This window comes from Natrix helvetica, assembly GCF_964273705.1.
Source record: "Natrix helvetica genome assembly, chromosome: Z".
In the NCBI taxonomy this organism is placed as follows: domain Eukaryota; kingdom Metazoa; phylum Chordata; class Lepidosauria; order Squamata; family Natricidae; genus Natrix; species Natrix helvetica.
In genome coordinates, this window is record NC_138554.1 from 81,188,525 (window position 1) to 81,210,016 (window position 21,492).

General features: G+C 42.4%; 1 protein-coding gene across 5 annotated transcripts in view; it reads left to right on the forward strand.

Moving 5' to 3' along the window:
• CLASP2 (cytoplasmic linker associated protein 2) overlaps positions 1–21,492 on the forward strand; it is a 340,309-nt gene that overhangs the window by 173,170 nt on the left and 145,647 nt on the right. For all 5 annotated transcript variants that reach the window (XM_081933452.1, XM_081933454.1, XM_081933453.1 and 2 more), the window contains 4 exons: positions 2,251–2,330; positions 5,304–5,396; positions 5,508–5,653; positions 14,482–14,617. In XM_081933452.1, coding sequence (XP_081789578.1) covers positions 2,251–2,330; positions 5,304–5,396; positions 5,508–5,653; positions 14,482–14,617 — 455 coding nt within the window. The remainder of the gene's footprint in view (positions 1–2,250; positions 2,331–5,303; positions 5,397–5,507; positions 5,654–14,481; positions 14,618–21,492) is intronic.

Sequence of the window (21,492 nt, forward strand, 5' to 3'; positions counted from 1 at the left end):
TTCCTCCCACTCCATGACCCTTTTGGCCTTCCACTTCAGTCCCCGAGTCACAGTCACCCTAATAGGATCAGTGGGAACTCGCCTATGTGGCCTCTCCCACTGTGCCCTGCCTTGGTTCCTTCAGTTCAAGAAGAGTGGCTCCGGCTGCAGCTCCTTCTTCTTGCACTGGTGGCTGCTTCATTTTCTCTGCTCACCTCTTGGATTGAGTCACGACCACTTGTGTTCCAGAGTCCACTAGAGTTCCCACTGGCACGTCTTTTGAAGGGACCATCCCAGCCTTTGCTGTGCCTCAGCTTTTTACTCTGCACCAGACATCGTCTTCTTTTCGCCCCTCCCAGCACTCTTGAAGGTGACTGAGTAGGCTGCGCTGGGGTTGATAAAGGAGAGTTGGTTTAATGTCAAACTTCCAATTAGCGACCCCCCAAAAATAGGCAGTCTCAAGAATTTTGAAATCCTAAAAGCAAAACTTTCTCCTCACCCTTGGTTAGTTATATTGTCCAATTATGAATCATTATCTTGCTTTGAGAACTATTCATTTTTCTGTCAGACACCTGCATCAGTGGCCTTGGTGGATTCTTGACTCTTATGGCCTGTCTCTGACTTGTCTGCATTCTTTCTGCTTTTCTCTCTTTCCAGTTCTTTGGCAAGTTTGAATAGCAAAAAGGCATTTCAAAAGTGGTTCAACCTTGACACACATGACACACCATAGAAGAACAAATCCATCAGGACAACATCCAACAGTCCATCTGCATTTAAAAGACAAAGGCCAATCTTTGGAAGACTGCAGAGTCCATATTTTGGACAGAGTGGACCACTAGTTTGAAAGAGGGGTCAAAAAGGCCAATTTTTGACAAAAATTTCCAAACTAAATGGCCCTCTTAACAGAAGGGGAGGGATATGACATCATCTAGCTACAATACAGTTCACAGTTGTTTCAATAAGGCTCCACACCCATTTCCACTACTCAGGTGACCCTGAAGACATAGATAAAACTTCAAGTGGCCTCAATGACTCTCTAAAATAGAAGTGTCAAACTGGCAGCCCTTGGGACAGATGCGTCACATACAAACCACACCCATCCCGGCTCCGCAAAGGCAAAAATGTCATGATATATCATGTGACACAATTGAATTTGACACCTGTGCTCTAAAAAGAATTCAAATGACCAGCTGTCTACAAGGAATATAAATCCTTCCATTCCCCACCATTCAGTCATAGCTGAAGAAGCTTCTTGGATGAGAAGCGAAATGTCTTCAACAAAAAACGAAGTCCAGTTGCCTCTTGGAAAAGCAGCTTTGGGATAACTATGATTGGTTATTTAACCAAACTTTTTGTACTTATTGCTGTTAGTTGGCTTATTGATAGTTCTCAACTTACAACCATTCATTTAATAAGCATTCAGAGTTATAACGACACTGAAAAATGTGACATGACTGTTCTTCACACTTATGACCATTGCTGCATCTCCGTGATCACATGATTGAAATCAGATGCCTGGCAACTGGCATCTATTTATAATGGTTGCAGTGTGCCAGGATCAGGTTATTTATCTTTTATAATTTCTGACAAGGGAAGTCAATGGGAATACCAGATTCACTTAATAACCATGTTATTAATTTAACAACCACAGCGGTTCAAGTAAAGCTGTGGCAAGAAAGGTTGTAAAATGAGGCAAAATGCATTTAACAACTGTCTTATATAGCAACAGAAATTTGGGATTCAAGTGTGGTTGTAAGTCAAGGATTACCTGTATTATTTTGGCCTATGAAAAAATATTTGTTTTTCAGTTTCACCCTAATTACACTATTGTATTCAATAAGCTGACCTATTGTGAATAATTGAAATTTATTTGACCTTTATACGATATTTCTAGATATTTTTCATTTTATTAAAAACATTGTGTTCATTTTATGATGGCTCTGATCCTACGTTATTTATTTTATTCCTTATAGCTATGGATGTTTTCCTTTGTGTTGCTTCATTCACATTTAAGCATGAACATTTCATAGGTGATATTAGTGGAATGGGTAGCAGAAATTTTGCAAATTATTAAAATGATGTATGGACCCAATATTCCATTTTTCTGGGTGCAAAAACATACTATCATGAAAGACAATTTTCATTAAAAACTCAAGTTATTCTTCTAATTGCTAAAAAATGCCCTGTAACTAGGATAACTTGATTGGTGTGAATCCTTTTTTGTTGAACCTCATTTAAAATCTTGGCTATGATAACTTTTATTGCTTGCAGGCACTACCAAGGAAGGAGGAGCTGGGGCTGTTGATGAAGATGATTTCATAAAGGCATTTACAGATGTTCCTACTGTACAGGTAAGATGCTTTACAGAATTTTACCGACCTTGGAAGGATGGAAGGCTGAGTCCACTTTGAACCAGTCAGGTTCAAACTCGAGGCTCTGGACAGAATTAACCTACAATACTGTATATTAACCACCATGGCTCCTATATGACTCCATAATTGTGGTATCACCAAAAGCTGATTCTGTTTACAACCATTTGGAGAATTTATAGATTGCCATAGCTAAACCACAGTTTCTTTAACCGCAGTACATTCAATAGGATACAATTACATATTAAGCTATTAAGCATACCAAATCTAGTGACTATTTTCAACGGTATGGGCTTAGCACCAGAACAAATATTCTATACCATAAACAAACATTGTATACCATAAATACAATATCAACAAAGTGTATTTATCACACAGTGTCCAGAGCACAAAAAAGTGAGTTATACTACAAATTTATTCAATACTATCATTTATCTTAGTGCAAGTCCTGGGGGAGTATATACACTCATTCATTGTAAGGTTTACTGTTTTAATCTTTCTGAATCCTGCATCCCAGTTATATCCAAATTTGCAGTTCATTGCCAAAAGAAACATTTGGACCATGAAGTTTGAGACCCAGAAATAAAACAAACTCAGAATATACATAATATGGTTGTTCCAAACAGTTCTCACTCTATTATTTTCATCACCATAATATACCTAAAAAAACCCAAAAACCCTGCTTTGATGGTCCTCGACTTACAACAGTTCATTTAGTGACCATTTGAAGTTACAACAGTACCAAAAAAGTGATTTGCAACCATTTTTCATACTTACGACCATTGCAGCGTAACCATGGTCACGTAATTAAAATTCAGACACTTTTCAATTGATTCATATTTTGTTGCAGTTTCCTAGGTTCATGTGATCACCTTTTGTGATCATCTGACAAGCAAAGTCAATGGGGAAAGCCAGATTCACATAACAGCTGTGTTGCTAACTTGACTGCAGTGATTCACTGAACAACTGTTGCAAGAAAGGTTGTAAAATGGGGAAAATTCATTTAATAAATGCCTTGCTTAGCAACAGAAATTTTAGGCTCAATTGTCATAAGTCAAGGACTACCTGTATAAAGGGAAGTGAAGCATATTATGTTTGTATTTTTACATAAGTATTTGAAAATTTCACTCTCCAAAAATGTTGAGCTACAAAGTTGATAGACTATTCTTGCTCCTTTCACAATTTCTTAGTCTGAGAAAGGAGTAAAGATTGTTTTATTTGCTTTGTTGCTGAAAAGCTTGAAACACTTCTGCAGAACAGGACCAAGCCCCAAACATTTTCTACCATTCTTTTGAATTTAAAATTTAAAACTGGAGTCAGGGGTGTGACTTTTTTTTTTACTTTAAATTTAAAAGTGGAACTAGGAATACTCACTTGTCTGACCTCATGGAGAAGGGACAAGTGTCCAAAAATATACTTTGACTCAAAAGCCAAGCAGAAATGATGACTTCCTGTCATTTATGAGAAACAGGATAACACTTGTCTAAAATCAGAACTTAAAGCTCATCAGATTTTGAGATTTAAAACTAACAGTGAAATATTGGCACAAGAAGAAATGCCATTTCCAGGCCAGAGACACTTAAATAGGACTAAAAACTTTGGACTAATTCTGGCTATTCAGTGCAGTCAGTATAGAGAAGATCCAAGTATTTCCAGTGATCTAGTAGGTGAGGAAGAACAATAGAGAAAGGGCTTCACTTCAGCTCTGAAAATCTAGTTAAATGCTAAGATTAGAAGTATATCCTCCTTTTGGCTCAGTAACAAGTAATTTACAAGGTTGAGAGAAGTCTTTGTTCCTTCATACCTGAGCAGTGTGTTTCAGAGACTGCACATTCAGAAGCCCCCTGCACATTCAGAAGCCCCCTGCACATTCAGAAGCCCCCTTTTTTTAGGATGGGAGGTAGGGGTTCATCCAATTCATCAACACTGGATGATGAACTGTTCATATTAGTACTCAATTTCCTCTGGAATGTATTAGTCCATATATATTTTTTTCCTAGGTTTGAGCTTCCAGGTCTTTTTCCTTACACCAAAATTTAATGATTATTATATAATTTAGAGAAATTGAGACAGTCATATAATTTCTATAGTATAATTTCAAAACAACAGGTTTATTTTATCTATAGAGTTCTATTACATGGTAAACACGAAAATGATTATATAATGTTTAAATAACTTTCCAAAAATCACATTTTTATAGTATGTAATAATTTAAAATTTACTTAAGAATTTATTTTCCTATGTTAATATATGCTCTTGTGATATTAGGTTGCCCTCTTTTGGCTGCTGCAAGATAATCAAGTTGGCTTTTATACTAATATAAAAAGTTACGAAGTCAACATTTTCATGAGAACTGTGATTGTTGACTTTTTGCAATTATTTTATGTTAAGTAATTCTGTATCCCAGAATATTTTGTGCATTTCACATTTTTATGTGCTATTTCCAATTTTCTTGGGTATTTACTGAAACAGAATTAGTATCTTTCCATCATTTCATGTGTATGTTTATTGTTGAAAAATGATATAATCTTGTTCAACATTTACACTATTTCCTTATGATTTAGTTCTACATTATTTAAAAAATGAATCACCTAGCTATATTTTCTTATCAATATCCATGTATTTTTCTTAAAATCCCTGTGCTGTACCAAAAAGCTAGATTCATTTTCAATTGCTTTTTCTTAGTTACAACATTGGATTTTACACTAATTGATTCATAGTTGAGAAAGGATTATCAAAACTATTAGCAAATAATTAAGCTTTGCTAATCATTGTCCTGTTCTTCATACTAAGAGATTTCATGGAAGAGTGTCATATTGGCCAACTAACAAGTCATCCTGCAAAATAAAAGTCATTACTGCAACACCAGCTATAGAAGACAGTCTTACCTAGCTGCTTAGTTGTTTTCTATTATTTATTGGACAAAATATGGATTTGACGAAGTTTCCTTTTCAGATTTATTCTAGTCGTGAACTTGAAGAAACACTAAATAAAATCAGGGAAATCTTGTCAGATGATAAACATGATTGGGATCAGCGCACTACTGCGGTATATCTATTTTTTAAATTTTGCTTATTTTAAAATGTGATTATATAATTCATTATAGCATATTTGCATTTAGAAAAGTTAATATTCTTATTTGCTCTTTCACTACTCCAGCTTAAGAAGGTCAGGTCATTACTTGTTGCTGGAGCTGCACAATATGATGGCTTTTTCCAGCATTTACGACTGTTGGATGGAGCATTTAAATTATCTGCTAAAGATCTCAGATCACAGGTGGTTAGAGAAGCATGCATCACAGTAGCGTAAGTATAGATCAAGAAAACAAAGTGTCTTGCTGAATGTAACTGAATATTGAGAGTCCTGTTGGAAATATACCAGATATGCCTTGGTTTTTTTTTAATTTCTATACAGGTAGTCCTTTATTTATGACTATGACAAAGCTTAATAATGCTTTGAATTAACAACAGGATTCCAAAGATCTATAAAGCACTTCTGACCATTGCAAAACATACCACTACCAAATTGTAGGGACATGATTGTGATCTGGGTGCTTGGCACCCTGTTCACACTTATAACTATTTTCCATCAATCATGTTATCACCACTTGGCAATGTTCTCTGCGGCTCCCTGAAAGTCAAATCCATATAGGATTTTTGGTCCCTGAACAAATATCACATGCTTCAGGAAAATGGGGGAAGCCTGGTTCAGGCCATGTGCAAGCTCAGGCTGAAAATCTTTCTTGGATTTTCAGTGGACAAGTAGTGCAATAAGATAAGGATCACGGGCTGCCTCAGGGTACGGAAGACCTTGCCAGCTGTGTGTGTCCTCCCACTTGGGTTGAAAATCCTGTTTGGATTTTGGCAGGGAAGATTTTCAGCTACTAAACAGAGAGACATTTGCATGCAGCCTGTACCACTACTCTCAGAGACTTCCCCATCCACCCGAGGCACCTAGGACTTCATCTACTTAACCAACCCCTGTGATCTCATAACCACAACCAGGAATGCCAGGATTTCAGTTTTTAGGCGAAGTCATCACATGCTATCTCACTTAATAACCACTACTCTCACTGACTGAGTATTGTGGTGATAAATCGAGAACGACCTGTATAAATAATACAATTAACAAAATACTTGCATAAACCATCTGTTTTGTATCACGGCTCAAAGTTAACAATTGCCATGACTTGCAACTATAATTCTGGTCTTAATTACAGTCATAAATTGAGGACTACTTATAATAGGATTTAGCAAATACATAAGTATATTTCATGTTCCCCCTCCATTTTTCCATATCTTAGCAGCTTACATTTAATTGTCTTTAAAGAACAATCCTTGCTGTTCAATGCTCATTACAATTCCAAATTGGAATTGTACGTAAAATAACAAGCAGTACACACCTCACTTTTCTTCAAGTTCTTAAAAATTGTAGGTGTCCATATTTTGTGTATTTTAACCTATATTTAATTATCTTTCCATTATCATATTCAATCAATTAGCAACTCAGTTTAATTATCATGTAAAAGAGTAAGTCACATATCTCTACTTTATATTCGCCACATAACAATTTCTAACTGTCTGATTTCTTCCTAGTAAGTTTTTTATCCCAAATTCTAGACTGCTGTTTCTTTCTACTGGGTATATTTCCTTTCTTCTCCACCCACTGCTGCATCTTTTGGCATGTCCTCTGTCTCCCTGTCTTCTCATTCTCTTTTCTCTTATCACTCCTTTATTTATTCCCTTTGTTCTCTATTCCTGTCTCTTCCCTTTTCTTTGTTGGGACTATCCCCCCTTTTCAATTTTCCCTATGCCACTGTCAAACCCAGTGAAATCTTTTGTCTGCTTTTTATTTTCCCTCGTTTTTACCATTTCATTATCCTCCCCCTCTTCTTCCCTCATTTCCTGCCTCTGCCAAGTTTCTAACTTCAAGATTCTATTTAAACTTAGCTTTAATGATTTATGCATATTTTTTATAATTTCACACAATTCTTCAAATTCCCACCTTTCCATAATGTCCAGTTCCAAGATTACTGTTAGTTATACAGTTAATTATAATTTAAGTTCCATGGTTTCTTCTTATTTCGGAATTCTGATCTGGCTTCTATTCCAATTCAGCTAAAATGAAGAGGGAGAGAAGGGGGAGCTATCTAAATCACTTTGCTTTCTTTCTTTATAATCCTTTTGGATTATATATAAAGGTTAATAAAAAGAAGTAAGTTAGATAGTTAAGTCTTGATTATTAGGGGGAAAATGTTATGATACAGGATATAGTTAAATAAAGGAGGGATAATGATACCGTATATACAGGTATGGGTACAACATAAGGAAATTGGATGTAAATTGTAAACAGTGATTTGGAAAGAAGGATTAGAAAACTTTGTTATTAAATATTATGGATGTTTAGCTAGAAAAGGACATAAGGATTCAGTGTTATTGGAGGAAATAGTAAATGAAATGCCAGTATGTGGTTATGTATTAAATCTTGGTATATTTTATGATGAAGGACGTTTAAACAAGTAGAGTCAAATGAAAATGGAGGTATAATGATGGTAACATGTATAAATATCTGAGTTAAAATACTTGAGTTAATATGAATTCTGTTTGTTGACTGTGGAAGAGATGCACGTAAGCCTTTTTGTAACCAACTGATACACTTTCTATAGTATGTAAAGAAGGATGTGTTGTGTTTGTTTTGAAAATTAAAAATAAAAAATATTTTTATTTTTTAAAAAAGGAAGTGTATTTTCATTGGATGAAGCATGGTAGTTTTTTCAAATTACAATTACAATTTAATCATTGAGTTAATGATTAAAGTGCACAACTAAAATCAATGTGAGATAAACAGAAATGGATTGTGGGAAAAATCCAACTAACATAAAATAGTAACATAATAATATAGTAAAAGAATTAGGATACCAAAATAGATATTCTACCCAAAAAATAATAAATAAGCAAGCCTTCCTTAAGGGCATTCCAAAAGGAGACCAACATTAAGAAGGCCCATAGTAAGCAGATCAGGGTTGCTATATACAGTCCTAAAGTTCTATAGAAACCTACTGTGTTTTCCCCAAAATAAGAACAGCTTTATTTTCTTTTAAGCTTGAAAATAAGCACTTGTTAGAGTTTCCTCTGTGCCATATCTCTTCTCCGCTCCTCCTGCCTGCCCTCCCACCACACCTGGGCCTGCCAGTCACCATCCACCCCAAACCAAGTGGCAGGTAGGCTTCAGGACAATGCCCTTCAAGTGCCTGCCGCCCTGGCAAATGTGAAGCTGAAGCAGACGGGGGCCCCACCAGGCTCCTCCGATGGCCTCCCCACCCTCGTCCCGCTTGGGGTTGGCCCATACACAAGGTGTGAGTACAGGTTGAGTTTGGCATTTCACCTTCCTGCTTTTTGCAAACTTTTGGCTGCACACAACAAAAGCAACAGAAGCAGTAGAACTTTAACTTTAACTTTTATTTAATTTCTATACCACACCCTCTCCCAGAAGGGACTCGGGGCGGTGTACAGTCATATTAAAAGCAATAAACATACATAATATAAATATAAAATAAATACAAGTGTGGCTGGAGGAGGTAACATAATAATAATAATAATAATAATAATAATAATAATAATTATTATTATTATTATTATTATTATTATTATTATTATTATTATTATTATTATTATTATTATTATTATTATTATTATTATTATTATTATTATTATTTGATTAGCCGCAACCCTCTCCCGAAGGACTCGGGGCGGCGTACAATCAAAACAAATAAAAATACACATAAGACAAACATATATACAAAAAGAACAGAGACATATACATATGTGCATGGAGGAGAGTTGACTTATAAGTGAAAGACAATTAAAAACACAATTTAAAATCCCCTTAAATAAAATTACTAAATTAAAAAAAACCCATCAGGAGCGATACGAAGTTATGGTTGAGCCAGGCCAGCTATTTGGAAAAGGTGGGTCTTGAGCTTGACACGGAAGGAGCGGAGGTCAGTAGTGGTCCTAATATCCGGGGGGAGGTCATTCCACAGGGCTGGGCCCGCCACAGAGAAGGCTCTGCTCCTAGGCGCCGCCCCATGGCACTGTGGTGGACGGCACCTGGAGAAGTCCCTATCTGTGCGAGCGGATGGGTCGTAGGGATGTATGGGGCAGAATACGATCCCGCAGGTAACTAGGTCCTGAGCCATGGAGCGCTTTAAAGATCGTAATCAAGACCTTGAAACGCACTCGATAGACCACAGGAAGCCAGTGCAGCTTGCGCAGGAGAGGTGTCACATGGGAGTACTTGGTACTCCCCATAATCACCCGCGTGGCCGCATTCTGGACCAACTGCAGTCTCCGAGTGCATTTCAAGGGAAGCCCCATGTAGAGAGCGTTACAGTAGTCCAGGCGAGACGTCACCAGCGCATGGGTGACTGTGCGTAGGGCGTCCCGGTCCAATAGGGGGCGCAATTGGCGCACCAGGCGAACCTGGTGGAACGCCCCCCTGGCCACGGCTGTCACATGTTCATCCATGGACAGCCTGGCATCTAGGAGGACGCCCAAATTGCGCGCCCGCTCCACGGGGGCAAGTTGAATGCCCCCAATGGCCAGAGATGGAATTATCTGGTTGAACCGGGGAGCCGGAACCCACAGCCACTCCGTCTTGGAAGGGTTGAGCCTGAGTCGGTTGTCATCCATCCAGATCCGTACGGCTTCCACACACCGGGACATCACTTCGACGGCCTTGTTGGGGTGGTTCGGGGTGGAAATGTACAGCTGAGTATCATCAGCGTACAGATGATATCCCACCCCGAAACCACGGATGATCTCACCCAGCGGCTTCATGTATGTGTTGAACAGGAGTGGCGAGAGGACCGACCCCTGTGGCACCCCACAAGTAAGGGGGCATAGGGTCGACCTCTGCTCCCCTGCCAACACACGTTGCGTCCGGCCAGAGAGGTAGGAGCCGAACCACCGCAAAACGGTGCCCCGGACCCCCAACCCCTCCAATCGGCGCAACAGGATACCATGGTCGATGGTATCAAAAGCCGCCGAGAGGTCTAATAGGACCAGGATAGAGGAACAGCCCCTATCTCTGGCCCTCCAGAGATCATCTACCGACCAAGGCCGTCTCTGTGCTGTGCCCAGGGCGAAAGCCGGACTGGCGCGGGTCTAGATAATCATTCTCCTCCAGATGTCGTGGAAACTGAGAAGCCACCACACTCTCTACAACCTTCGCCAAAAAGGGAAGGTTGGAGACAGGACGATAATTGGCCAGCTCCGTAGGGTCCAGGGAAGGCTTCTTGAGCAAGGGTCTCACCACCGCCTCTTTCAAGGCGGCCGGGAGAGACCCCTCACCCAACGAAGCGTTCACTAGGCCCAGGAGCCAGTCGCGTGTAACCTCCCAGGATGCCAGTACAAGCCAGGAGGGACACGGGTCCAGTAAACATGTGGTAGGTCGCAGTCGTCCACGCAATCTGTCCAAATCCTCGATGACAACCAAGTCAAACTCCTCCCAAAAAGGTTTCTCAAGACTCGCCACTGGCGTCTCAACTGGGCCACTGAAGGGGACCCAATCCTTCCAGATTTGAGCGACTTTATCCTGCAGATATTTCCCAAACTCCTCTGCCCTACCCTGTAGAGGGGCCTCCCGCGGCCTCTGAAACAGAAGGGAGCGGGATACATATACTTTGCTGTACAATAATAGTCAAAGTTAGATTTAAAATTTAAAAATTTAAAAATACATTAAAAAACTACCCCTAAAAACTATCCCGGGTTTAAATATTTGCCAGGAGGTATAAATGGGACTATAAATGGGCCAGGCCGGCTAATTGGAACAGAAGTCTTTCTCTCCCCCAAACTCCACCACAAATGAGTGTTTGTGAGATTTATTGCACTGCCGCAGCGTCTTAGAGACTGCAAGGCTTGTTGTGCCATGCACACGTGAGCGGCAGAACTGTCGCAAGCTTCATACCAGCGCAACTGGCTTCCTGCTGCTAATGGAAGGAAAGACTGCTGCTTTCATTGCGTGTAGCCAAAAGCAGAAGCAGCAGATACCCTGGTCTTTTTTCTCTCCCCCAAACTCCATCAGAAATGAGTCTTTGTGAGACTCATCGCGCCATCGCCATAGCCACTTGGAGCAAGATCCTGCAAATCTTTTTGTGCCGTTGCACACCTGAACAGCAGCACCACCACAAGATTTGATGTACCGGCGCAGCCATGTGTGACAGAACGCCTGCTGCACCGGTATGTTGAAGCTCATGATGATGATGATGCCATTTACATATGCAACAGGATCCTGCTGCAAGAGGCTGTGGCGGCACAGCAAGTCTCACAAAGACTCATTTGTGGCGGAGTTTGGGGGAGAGAAAGAAAGACTTCTGCTGCTTTCGTTGCATGCAGCCAAAAGTTTGCAAAAGTCAGGAAGGTGAAATGCCAAATTTGCACCTCGTGTATGTGCTGCCCCTGAGCGGGGCGGGGCTGGGAAGGCCATTGCAGGTGCCCTGCGCGGCCCTGCTCATATTCTAATTTAACATCATTTTCATGTAACCATAATTTTCTTTTCCCTTTGTCTAGATTTATTCATTGTGTGTGTCTGTGTGTGTTTCTGTTTGATCACCATCTATTCTCTATATGAATAAATCACTTGAATGTATTTCATTCTGATTTGCCATTCATTTTTATATTTCGTCCTTCAGCCTATTCATTCTTGACTCCATCCCTAGTTGTTTCTCTCTACACACTTTTTATGTAGCTCGTGCCCAATGCATTTAACTTTTTATTTTTCTAATACAGGTAGTCCTTGATTTACGACTATAATTAAGCTGCAAATTTCTGTTTCTAAGTGAGATAGTTAAGTGAGTTTTGCACCACTTTGCAACCTTTTTTGCCACATTGTTAAGTCAATGGCTTCTCCATTGATTTTGTTTGCAAAAGGTCACAAAACAGGATCACATGACCTTGGGACACTGCAATCATCATAAATTTTGATCACATGATCATGAGGATGCTGCAGTAGTAATAAGTGAAAAACTGTCATCTCATTTTCCAGCACCAATGTAAGTTTGAACAGTCACTAAATGAATTGTTGTAAGTTAGGACTACCTATATATTACTACTGCTTAATAAAATGCACCGAAAAATGCTGTTAAATACGGCAATTTTCACTTCTCTTGACAAATACCCATTTCATACAACACCTTGCTATTGCTGCATCTAAAATTACCAGCAATCTTCCAGGGCAATCTTCCACCTCATACATAACATTTTTCAGTTCTCTTAAGAAAAGTATCACAAAGGCATGGATTTCTAATATAGGTCTACGTGTATCTACTATGACAAGGAATCTAGAATGAACGGCTGTGGTCCTTGACTTACAACTGTTCATTTAGTGACCTTTGAAAGTTACAACTGAAAAAAGTGACATAATTTTCCACACTTATGACCATTGCAGCATCAACATATTCACGTGATCAAACTCCAGATGCTTGCCTATTGATTCACATTTATGACGATTGCAGTGCTTTAGGGTCATGTTTTTGCAATCTTCTGACAAGAACAGTCAATGGGGAAGCCAGACTCATTTAACAACTGTGTTACTAATTTAACAAGTGCAATGATTCATTTAAGAAATATGGCAAGAAAAGTTGTAAAATGGGGCAAAACTCACTTAAATTTCTCACTTCGCAACATAAATTTTGGGCTCAATTCTGGTCATAAGTCAAGGACTATACGTATTATTTTTAAAAATTCCATCATTCATCATTCGATCATTCGAGGATTCGGGGTTGAGTGCCATCTGTATGCAGATGACACTCAGCTATACATTTCTACCCCGAACCACCCCAACGAAGCTGTCGAGGTGATGTCCCGGTGTCTGGAAGCCGTGTGGGTCTGGATGGGCGACAATAGACTCAGACTCAACCCTTCCAAGATGGAGTGGCTGTGGCTACCGGCGCCCTGCTTTAGCCAATGTATTCCATCTCTGGCCATTGGGGGGGTACAACTGCCCCCGGTGGGTAGGGTACGCAATTTGGGCGTCCTCCTAGATTCCCGGCTGTCGCTAGATGATCATGTGACGGCCGTGGCTAGGGGGGCGTTCCATCAGGTTCGCCTGATGCGCCAATTGCGTCCCTTACTGGAGCGGGACGCCCTTTGCACAGTCACTCATGCCCTAGTGACTTCTCGCCTTGATTACTGTAACGCTCTCTACATGGGGCTCCCCTTGAGATGCACCCGAAGGCTCCAGCTGGTCCAGAATGCAGCCGCGCGGGTTATTATGGGGAGTACTAAGTACTCCCATGTAACACCTCTCCTGCGCGAGCTGCACTGGCTACCTGTGGCCTTTCGGGTGCGTTTCAAGGTGTTGATCGTAATCTTCAAAGCGCTCCATGGCTCGGGACCTAGTTATTTGCGGGATCGCATTCTACCCCATACATCCCTGCGACCAATCCGCTCCCACAGAGAGGGCCTCCTCCGGGTACCATCCGCTAAACAATGCGGGCGGGCGGTGCCTAGGAGTAGGGCCTTCTCTGTGATGGGCCCAACCCTCTGGAACGACCTCCCCCCCGATATTAGAACCACCTCTGATCTCCGCTCCTTCCGCAAGAAACTCAAGACCCACCTGTTTCGAGTAGCAGGTCTGGCCTAATTACCACCATAATCGTAACTGTATTTAACATCTATTCAAACCTTCCTGGATGGCTTTTTAAATTTTATATTGGGGTTTTAACGGGTTTTTAAATTGTTCTTAATATTTAAATTGGTTTTGGGATTTTATAACAGACCGTGTGTGTGAGTTGTTTATGTTCCTTGTCTTATGTCTTATGTCATTTTTATTGTTTTGATTATGAATGGTCTGTACACCGCCCCGAGCCCCTACGGGGAGAGGGGGCGGTCTATAAATTAAATAAACTTTAAACTATAAACTATAGCTGGCTAGTTTTGGCTGGCTAGGGTTGGAGAAGGAAATTTGGATTAAGATATATGCTGATGAAATCCATAGGAAGGTTCTTAAAGGTATAGTGGCTTTTGGAAAATTAAATATTCTAGAAGGTGTTTTGTGATATGATGGGTTGTTAAAAAAATTATATTAGCAGTTGAATGAATTTTGATAATTTGCTTTATTTCATTTTGTGCAGCCATCTTTCTACAGTTCTGGGAAACAAATTTGACCATGGAGCAGAAGCCATTGTGCCTATTCTATTTAATCTGGTCCCTAATAGCGCCAAAGTAATGGCTACTTCTGGATGTGCAGCTATTAGATTTATTATCCGTGTGAGTATATTTCTATGTTACTTTAAAAAGCTACTGCCAATTAGGCATATAACTAATAATCAAGCATTATTTTTAACAAAATAAACTGTACATTTGCCGTGTGTAGACAATAATCTATTGCAGGGGTGTCAAACTCGTTTTCATTGAGGGCCGCATTAGGGTTGTGTTTGATCTCGGCCCAGGATGAGTGTGGCAGCATGACATCATGGTTGAAGCACTGGACCTAAACGTAACAGAAGCTTACTTGCTCTAGAACCAAACAAAGGGTTTCTTAATCATGGCCCGCAATGAGTCTGCGAAAAGTCCTTTTTAGCAAGTTCATGGAAAAGTCAGTAATGGAAGCATTCACCTTCCAGTGCTTTTTAGAGGCTTCTTCCAGCCCCTGGGCATGCCTCCACCTGGTAGCCATGCGTAGCTGCTTACACAACCGGAAGGTGGTTTCTTCTTGGTGGCAGCTCCAATGCTTTCAGCCTTGATCAGCTGTTCAACAGCTGATCGTCGGCGAGCTCCCTGGCTCACTGCCAATTAGCTGAACCTCGCACACCGCCACCAATGAGCTGCCCAGTGATCTGCTGTATGGTTCCCGGAGAACGGCTTCCTCCTATGCTGCCAGCCAGATATCCTCTGTGCTCACTGCTGCTGGGGCTTGCCCAACACTCGCCCACCAACCAACTTCCCCCCCAGGTATGGCAAACTCCAGAGCGGGATTTGACAGGCAGCTCTCCTCTACCAAGGTCACACCTGGAAGACAGTCAAACAGGCATTACCTCAACAGATAATAAGCACACCTAGCCCCTTCCCCCCTGGTTTGTGGGGATATTGCTTGTGGAACCTTTGGATTAGCTCGAATCAGCTTGTCTGAGCTTGCTATAGAACCTCTGGTTGACACCTGGGCTGCTTGTTGAGGAGCGGGGGGGGGGGGCGCAATATAATGGCATGGACCACTTCCTTCCATTGGCTGTTACATTGTGGTATCTTGGATAAGGCATCCACCAGGAAGTCCTTCCCTGCTAGAATGTACTTCAGGGTGAACCTGAAACACTGGAAATATTATTTATTTATTTATTATTTATTTATTTTATTGAACTTATTAGTCGCCCCCTCTCCCCACAGGGACTCGGGGCGACGTACAGAGCAATAATCAAGATAGCACCATAAAATCATGCAGAGGAGGTAAAAATAAGTCCATAAATAAGCATACTTACAAAGTTTAAAACCCCAAAAATATTAAAAACAAAATTTCCCATTGTAAAATGACCTGGGGTGGCAAGATAGTAACGTTATGCCAGGCCGGCTTGACAAAACAGGTAGGTCTTCAGCTTCATACGGAAGGAGCGAAGATCGGTTGTTGTCCGGATGTCTGGGGGGAGGTCATTCCAAAGGGTAGGGCCCACCACAGAGAAGGCCCTACTCCTGGGCACCGTCCCCAGGCACTCTCTAGAGGACGGCACCCGGAGTAGCCCCTCCCTGTGTGAGCGAGTGGGTCGCAGGGATGTATGGGGCAGGACGCGATCCCGCAGGTAACTAGGCCCTGTGCCATTGGGCCTACCAAACCTGTTTTGGGGACAATCGACGTGGAGTTTGGAGAATCTCAAGGTTCTTATGGTCTATCCATATCTTGAACCCCTCCCCGCTTCCCTCCAGGAAGTGCCACCACATCATCAAGGCCCACTGAACAAAAGCCTCCTCCTAGATCAGCCACTGCCATTCAGTCTCAGTGAGTTCACGGCAGGTGTGCACACATGGTTGTAATTGCCCCTGCTCATTCACCTGTAGAAGGATGGCAGTGACGATCACATTACTGGTGTCAGCCGTTAAGGGTCCAGGTGTTTCCGGAAAGGCTACTTGGCAAACAAAGCCTTCAGGGTTTTGAAGGCCCACTGGCAGTCCATCATCCACTGGAGTGGTTGGCTCAGTCAGGGTTTAGCTGCCATGTGTTTCATTTTCGAAAGTCAATAAACGGTAAGGGCACCATGGCGAATGAAGGGATGAACTGCCAGTAGAAATTAGTGAAGCTTAGAAAGCTCTGTAGCTGCCTGCATGTCCTAAGTGCCTGCCACTCTAGGATGGCCTGCACCTTGGTGGGATCCATCTCCACCCTGCGTTTGGAAATGTAATACCACACGTATCTGGTGGAACTCATACTTCGAGAGTTAAGTTTGCTGGCAAAAGTTTCTGCAAGACCCATCATACTAGCTGAGTGTGCTCAACCATGGTGCTGGTATATATTAGATATCAGGTACCCCTTTATATAAGTGCTCATGCAACACATCATTAATCAGTTGTATTAACACCACAGGGGCGCCCTGCAGCCCAAACAGGATCACCCAAAGCTGATAACTCCCCAAGGGACGATTAAAGGGAGTTGTCAGGGTTCCAACAGATGCCCTAGTTAAATCATGAACCTCAAGACCAAGCTTCAAGAGAAATCCAGTTATTTAGTAGGAGCTTCATGCTGGCAGGTGGCGCCAATTTTGACCTCAGTTGCATTTTGCCTCTGACCCGGTTTCCCCCAGCCCCAAATATCTGTTCTCAGTCACATACCCCGATGAAGCAATTTTGCGGGTTGTAAAAGTCACTCCTTCCGGCCACTGTGGGTTTCCATGGAGACAACCTTGTTGTATCAGTTGGAATGTGCCTTGTTTTGACTGAGATATCATCTCCTTGATGCAGCTGTGAAGTTCGGTTTCCCATCCCCCTTGCCTATGGCAACTCAAGAGCAGTTCAGGAATGCTTTGCCAGTTGACATTCAGCTCCCCTCACTTCCTAAAGGTAACCTGTGCAAAACAAAGATAGTTTGAGTACAGGTATAGATTTTAGGGTTGTGATCCCCCCCCCCCCCCCCGCGGGTAGGCTTATTTGAGTTGTCTGTGTGGAATTTAGCTATGAGGCAGTCATGCTGGATGTTTCTACACTTTACCCAAGACACCTCTGATAAGAAATAGCCCTTCCACTTGATTAGATATTGGAACTGTCCCCTGTGCCACTTCGAGTTGAGAATTTGTTGCACCTCATAGTAGTTTTTCCCCCCTATGACCACTGGGTCCTGGGACACACAGGTTAGTGGTCCCAGGGTTGACCCGACCACAGGTTTTAAGAGGCTGCTATGGAATACCAGGTGTATCTTCCCTAGCAATCAGGGCATTTCTAATGGTACCGTGGCCAGGTTGATGATCTTCAGTATGGAAAATGGCCCAAATAACTTGGATCCCAGCTTCTTACTGGGGAGTTTTAACCTCAAGTATTTTATGGAGAGGTAGACTTTTCCTCTCAGCTGGAATGGTTGTTGTGGCTTGGTGTTTCTCTTCCTGTTTCTTATAGGTCTGTGCCACTTTAGCTAGCATCTTCTTGATGTTTTCCCATGCTGTTTTTAGTGTCAACACAGTCTGTCAAGCTAATTGAGGAGGGAGGAATCCTTTGGATATTCTGGCATTACGACAAAGTCCATGCCACTGTAAGGTCTTGCCTCTCCAATTTTCCCAAAAAAGCAGGAGTCTTGAAACTGCAGTTGTTCCAAAAGAAACTTTTAGTGAAAGGCTTGTGATAACAAGAGATCTAGCAAGAACTGAAGCTTCTCACTTAAAACCAGCTATTTAAAGCAATGTTAACCAAACCCCTACACACTACATCATTGCAAAGAAACAGAAACAGAAACTTTATATAGAGATTAACACGGTAATGCAGGAAACAGAAACAGAAACTTCATATACAGATCCCTCCATCCTTCCCCACTTCCTCCTACCAAAATGCCAATGTCCCTGTAGAAATATCTGGGACCTGACATGCCCCCCCCCTTAAAAACGTGAATTCCACCTTAAAGAAAACAAAAGAGGGAAGGGGAGACAAAGGAAACATAAAATCAACAAAGTTTGTATGGGTACAATTGAGGAAATATACATACTAATTTAGGGGCATGCACGTGTTTTTTGTGAACCCATTCATTGTGTGAGAAGGGGAGGTGTCTCCAAGCCACCAAGTATTGAGCAGTCCCATGGGATTTTCTAGAATCAAGAATTTTCTGAACCTCAAAATGTTGTTCATCCAATACCATAATAGGGGGCAGAAATGGGGTAGTAGCTGAACGAAGATCAGAGGTGACTTCAGGCTTCAATAAGCTATAATGGAAAATGGGGTGGACTTGCCGTAATGACTTAGGGAGTTGCCTCCATTGGTGCTCGGGTGAAAAGCTGAGCAAAGGCCCTTGGATGACCCAATGGACCGCAGGAACTCCCTCCAGAACTTAGCCATGAACTGGACCCCTCTGTCTGAGATAATTCTTCGAGGTACTCCATGCAGGTGGTAGATGTGCTTCAGAAACAGTTTGGCCAGCTTGTGAGCTGAGGGTAGTCTGCTGAAGGGTATGAATTGTGCTTCTTTGGAGAACAGTCCTATTACAGTCCAAATCACCGTGTTTCCCCCACTTTTCAGCAACTCCACTGTAAAGTCAATTGCAATCTCCTCCCAGCGCCTTGTTGGCTCTGCTATCGGTTGCAGCAGTCGGGGGGGGGGTGTTTCTGGTCATCTCTTCATTGTGGCGCAGATGGTGCAACTTTTTACGTAACTTTCCACATCTTTTTTTATTTGGGGCCACCAGAACTGCCTCCGGGCTCAGTGTAAAGTCTTTAGGAATCCAAAGTGGTCTACCGGTTTGGTGTCGTGGCTCCTCTGGAGAATTAGGGTGCGTAGGGATTCTGGGACATATAGTTTCGTCTCCTTCCATGCGAGGTCAGCTCTTTTCGTCAAGCTGTGTTGATTGTTTCGGAACCAGGGCTAGCAGTTCAGTTTTGAGTCTCGTGCTTAGGTCACCTGCTGGTTGGTCATGCCAGTCACTTGGTTGTGCCGGTGTTGTCGTCTGGTGGTCACTTGGGTAGCTATTTGGCGTCCACCACCTGCTCCCATTTGCATTTGTATTGGGGCATGCAGGAGAGTGTGTCAGCTAGAAAGGTCCTGAGAGCCTCTAGATTTTTGTGGTCAGTCCAGACTTTGAACGGTTTCTGGCCTCCTTCCAACAGGTGTCTTCAGGTTAGCAGTGCCCAACTCACCGCGAAAGCCTCCTTTTCCCATGCAGCCCATCGTCTCTGTGTGTCTGTGAGCTTGCAGGAGGTGTAGGCGCAGGTTGTAAGTTTCCTTTGGAGTAGCACTGCTCCCACTGCCATGTTGCTGGCATCTGCTTGGATCACAAAGGGTTGCTTCAGCACCAGTTCCTTTGCAAACATTTCTTTTAGTGTCTCGAATGCCTTTTGGCAGATTAGGTCCCATTGTAGAGGTTGTCTCGGGTGAGGTTTTGTTCCTGGCCTCCCTGTCTTTAAGAGGTCTATCTTGGGTTTGGCAATCTTCGCAAAGGAGGGGATGAATTGCCTATAGAAGTTCGTGAACTCTAGTAAGCTTTGTAGCTGTCTGCGGGCGCGAGGTGGTTGCCAGCCTAGGACAGTTTGTACTTGGGCTGGATCCATTTCTATTCCCTCATTTGACACTCGGTAGCCCAGGTAGCCTAGCTGTGCATGGTGGAATTCAGTTTTGATAGCTTGATGTACAGGTTGGCTGCCAGAAGTTTTTTCAGTAACTGCCAGACCAGGGGTATGTGGTCATTCATGGTCTCCGTGTAGATGAGGATGTTATTCAGGTAGACAAGGACCCCCTTGTAGAGGTGCTTGTGCAGCACCTTGTTTATTAACTGCATGCACACTGCTGGGGCTCTCTGCAGTCCAAAAGGCATCACTTTGAATTGGCAGTTGAACGCTGTTTTCGACTCATCTCCTTCCCTGATTTAGGTTGCTGAGCTCATCTTCCTCATGCAAGTCTTCCTCCACCTCCTCAAATCTGGCCTCTAGCAGTCGTAGGAAATCATCTACATCTTGCAGTTGGGAGGCTCTACTCTTGTGGAGTGCGGCTAGCTATTCCCTTGCTTTTCCCACTAGTTCCTCTGCGATAATATTCACTATCGCTCTGGGAGATGAGTAGAGGTGTCCATAGCATTCCAGGTCAATCTCAGCTGAGTCAAGTAATAGGGCTAACTGGTCTGAGTCCCCCTCAAACGTTCCTCCTAACCGGGGCAGTTCAATCAGCACTGCCCTTCCTTCCTACAGTCGGCCTCTGTATGCTTGCATATGTTATGTCTGAAGACACTCCTCAGTTCTAGTTGGGAGGGTGGGGGGGAGATTGTCTGCCCTGGGCAGCCTGCCTGCTACGTGGAAGAGGCACTGGTTTCATTTTCCTTCTAATGGGTGGAGAAGGGGGGCTGTGTTCCCATGTGCTTCTCTTCACCTCAAGAGGATCCACTGCTTAATTCAGCATATGCTAGAACACACAATGTTCCACAGGAAGTTCACGTTAAATTTTTTAGAAAACTACAAGAGATGAGATTCTAAGGGTTCAAAGGAGGGAACCTTTAAGATATAAGGATAAAGAAATAACCATTTTAAAACAGATACCAAAAAAAAAATAAGAGATAAGAGGAAGAAATTTTACTCTTTAACCAAAAAAGTGTATGAAATCTGGTGTAGACCTATGGGGGTGGGAGTTCATCTGAGTCCGCTTCGTTTAAACATTCATCAAATCCCGTTTTTTTCTGGGGACACCCGATGGGGGAATCATTAGGGAATTGGAGGGTCCCCTCTGTCCAGTCCCCACTTGGATTCCACTTCTTTAACCAGGTTAGCCCCAGAACTAGGGCCCAGTCCATCCCTGGTGTCACAATGAAAGCAATGGTTTCAGAGTGATTTATCATTGTTAGTTCGAATGGTTCAGTGGTATATGTGGCCAGGGCACGCCCTGCAATGGGCCCATCAAGTTGGTAGAATGAGACTAGGGGTTTTAGTGGCCTTAATGGAATGCCCAGTTCCCCGACCAGAGTCGGGCTTATTAGGTTTCTCGTG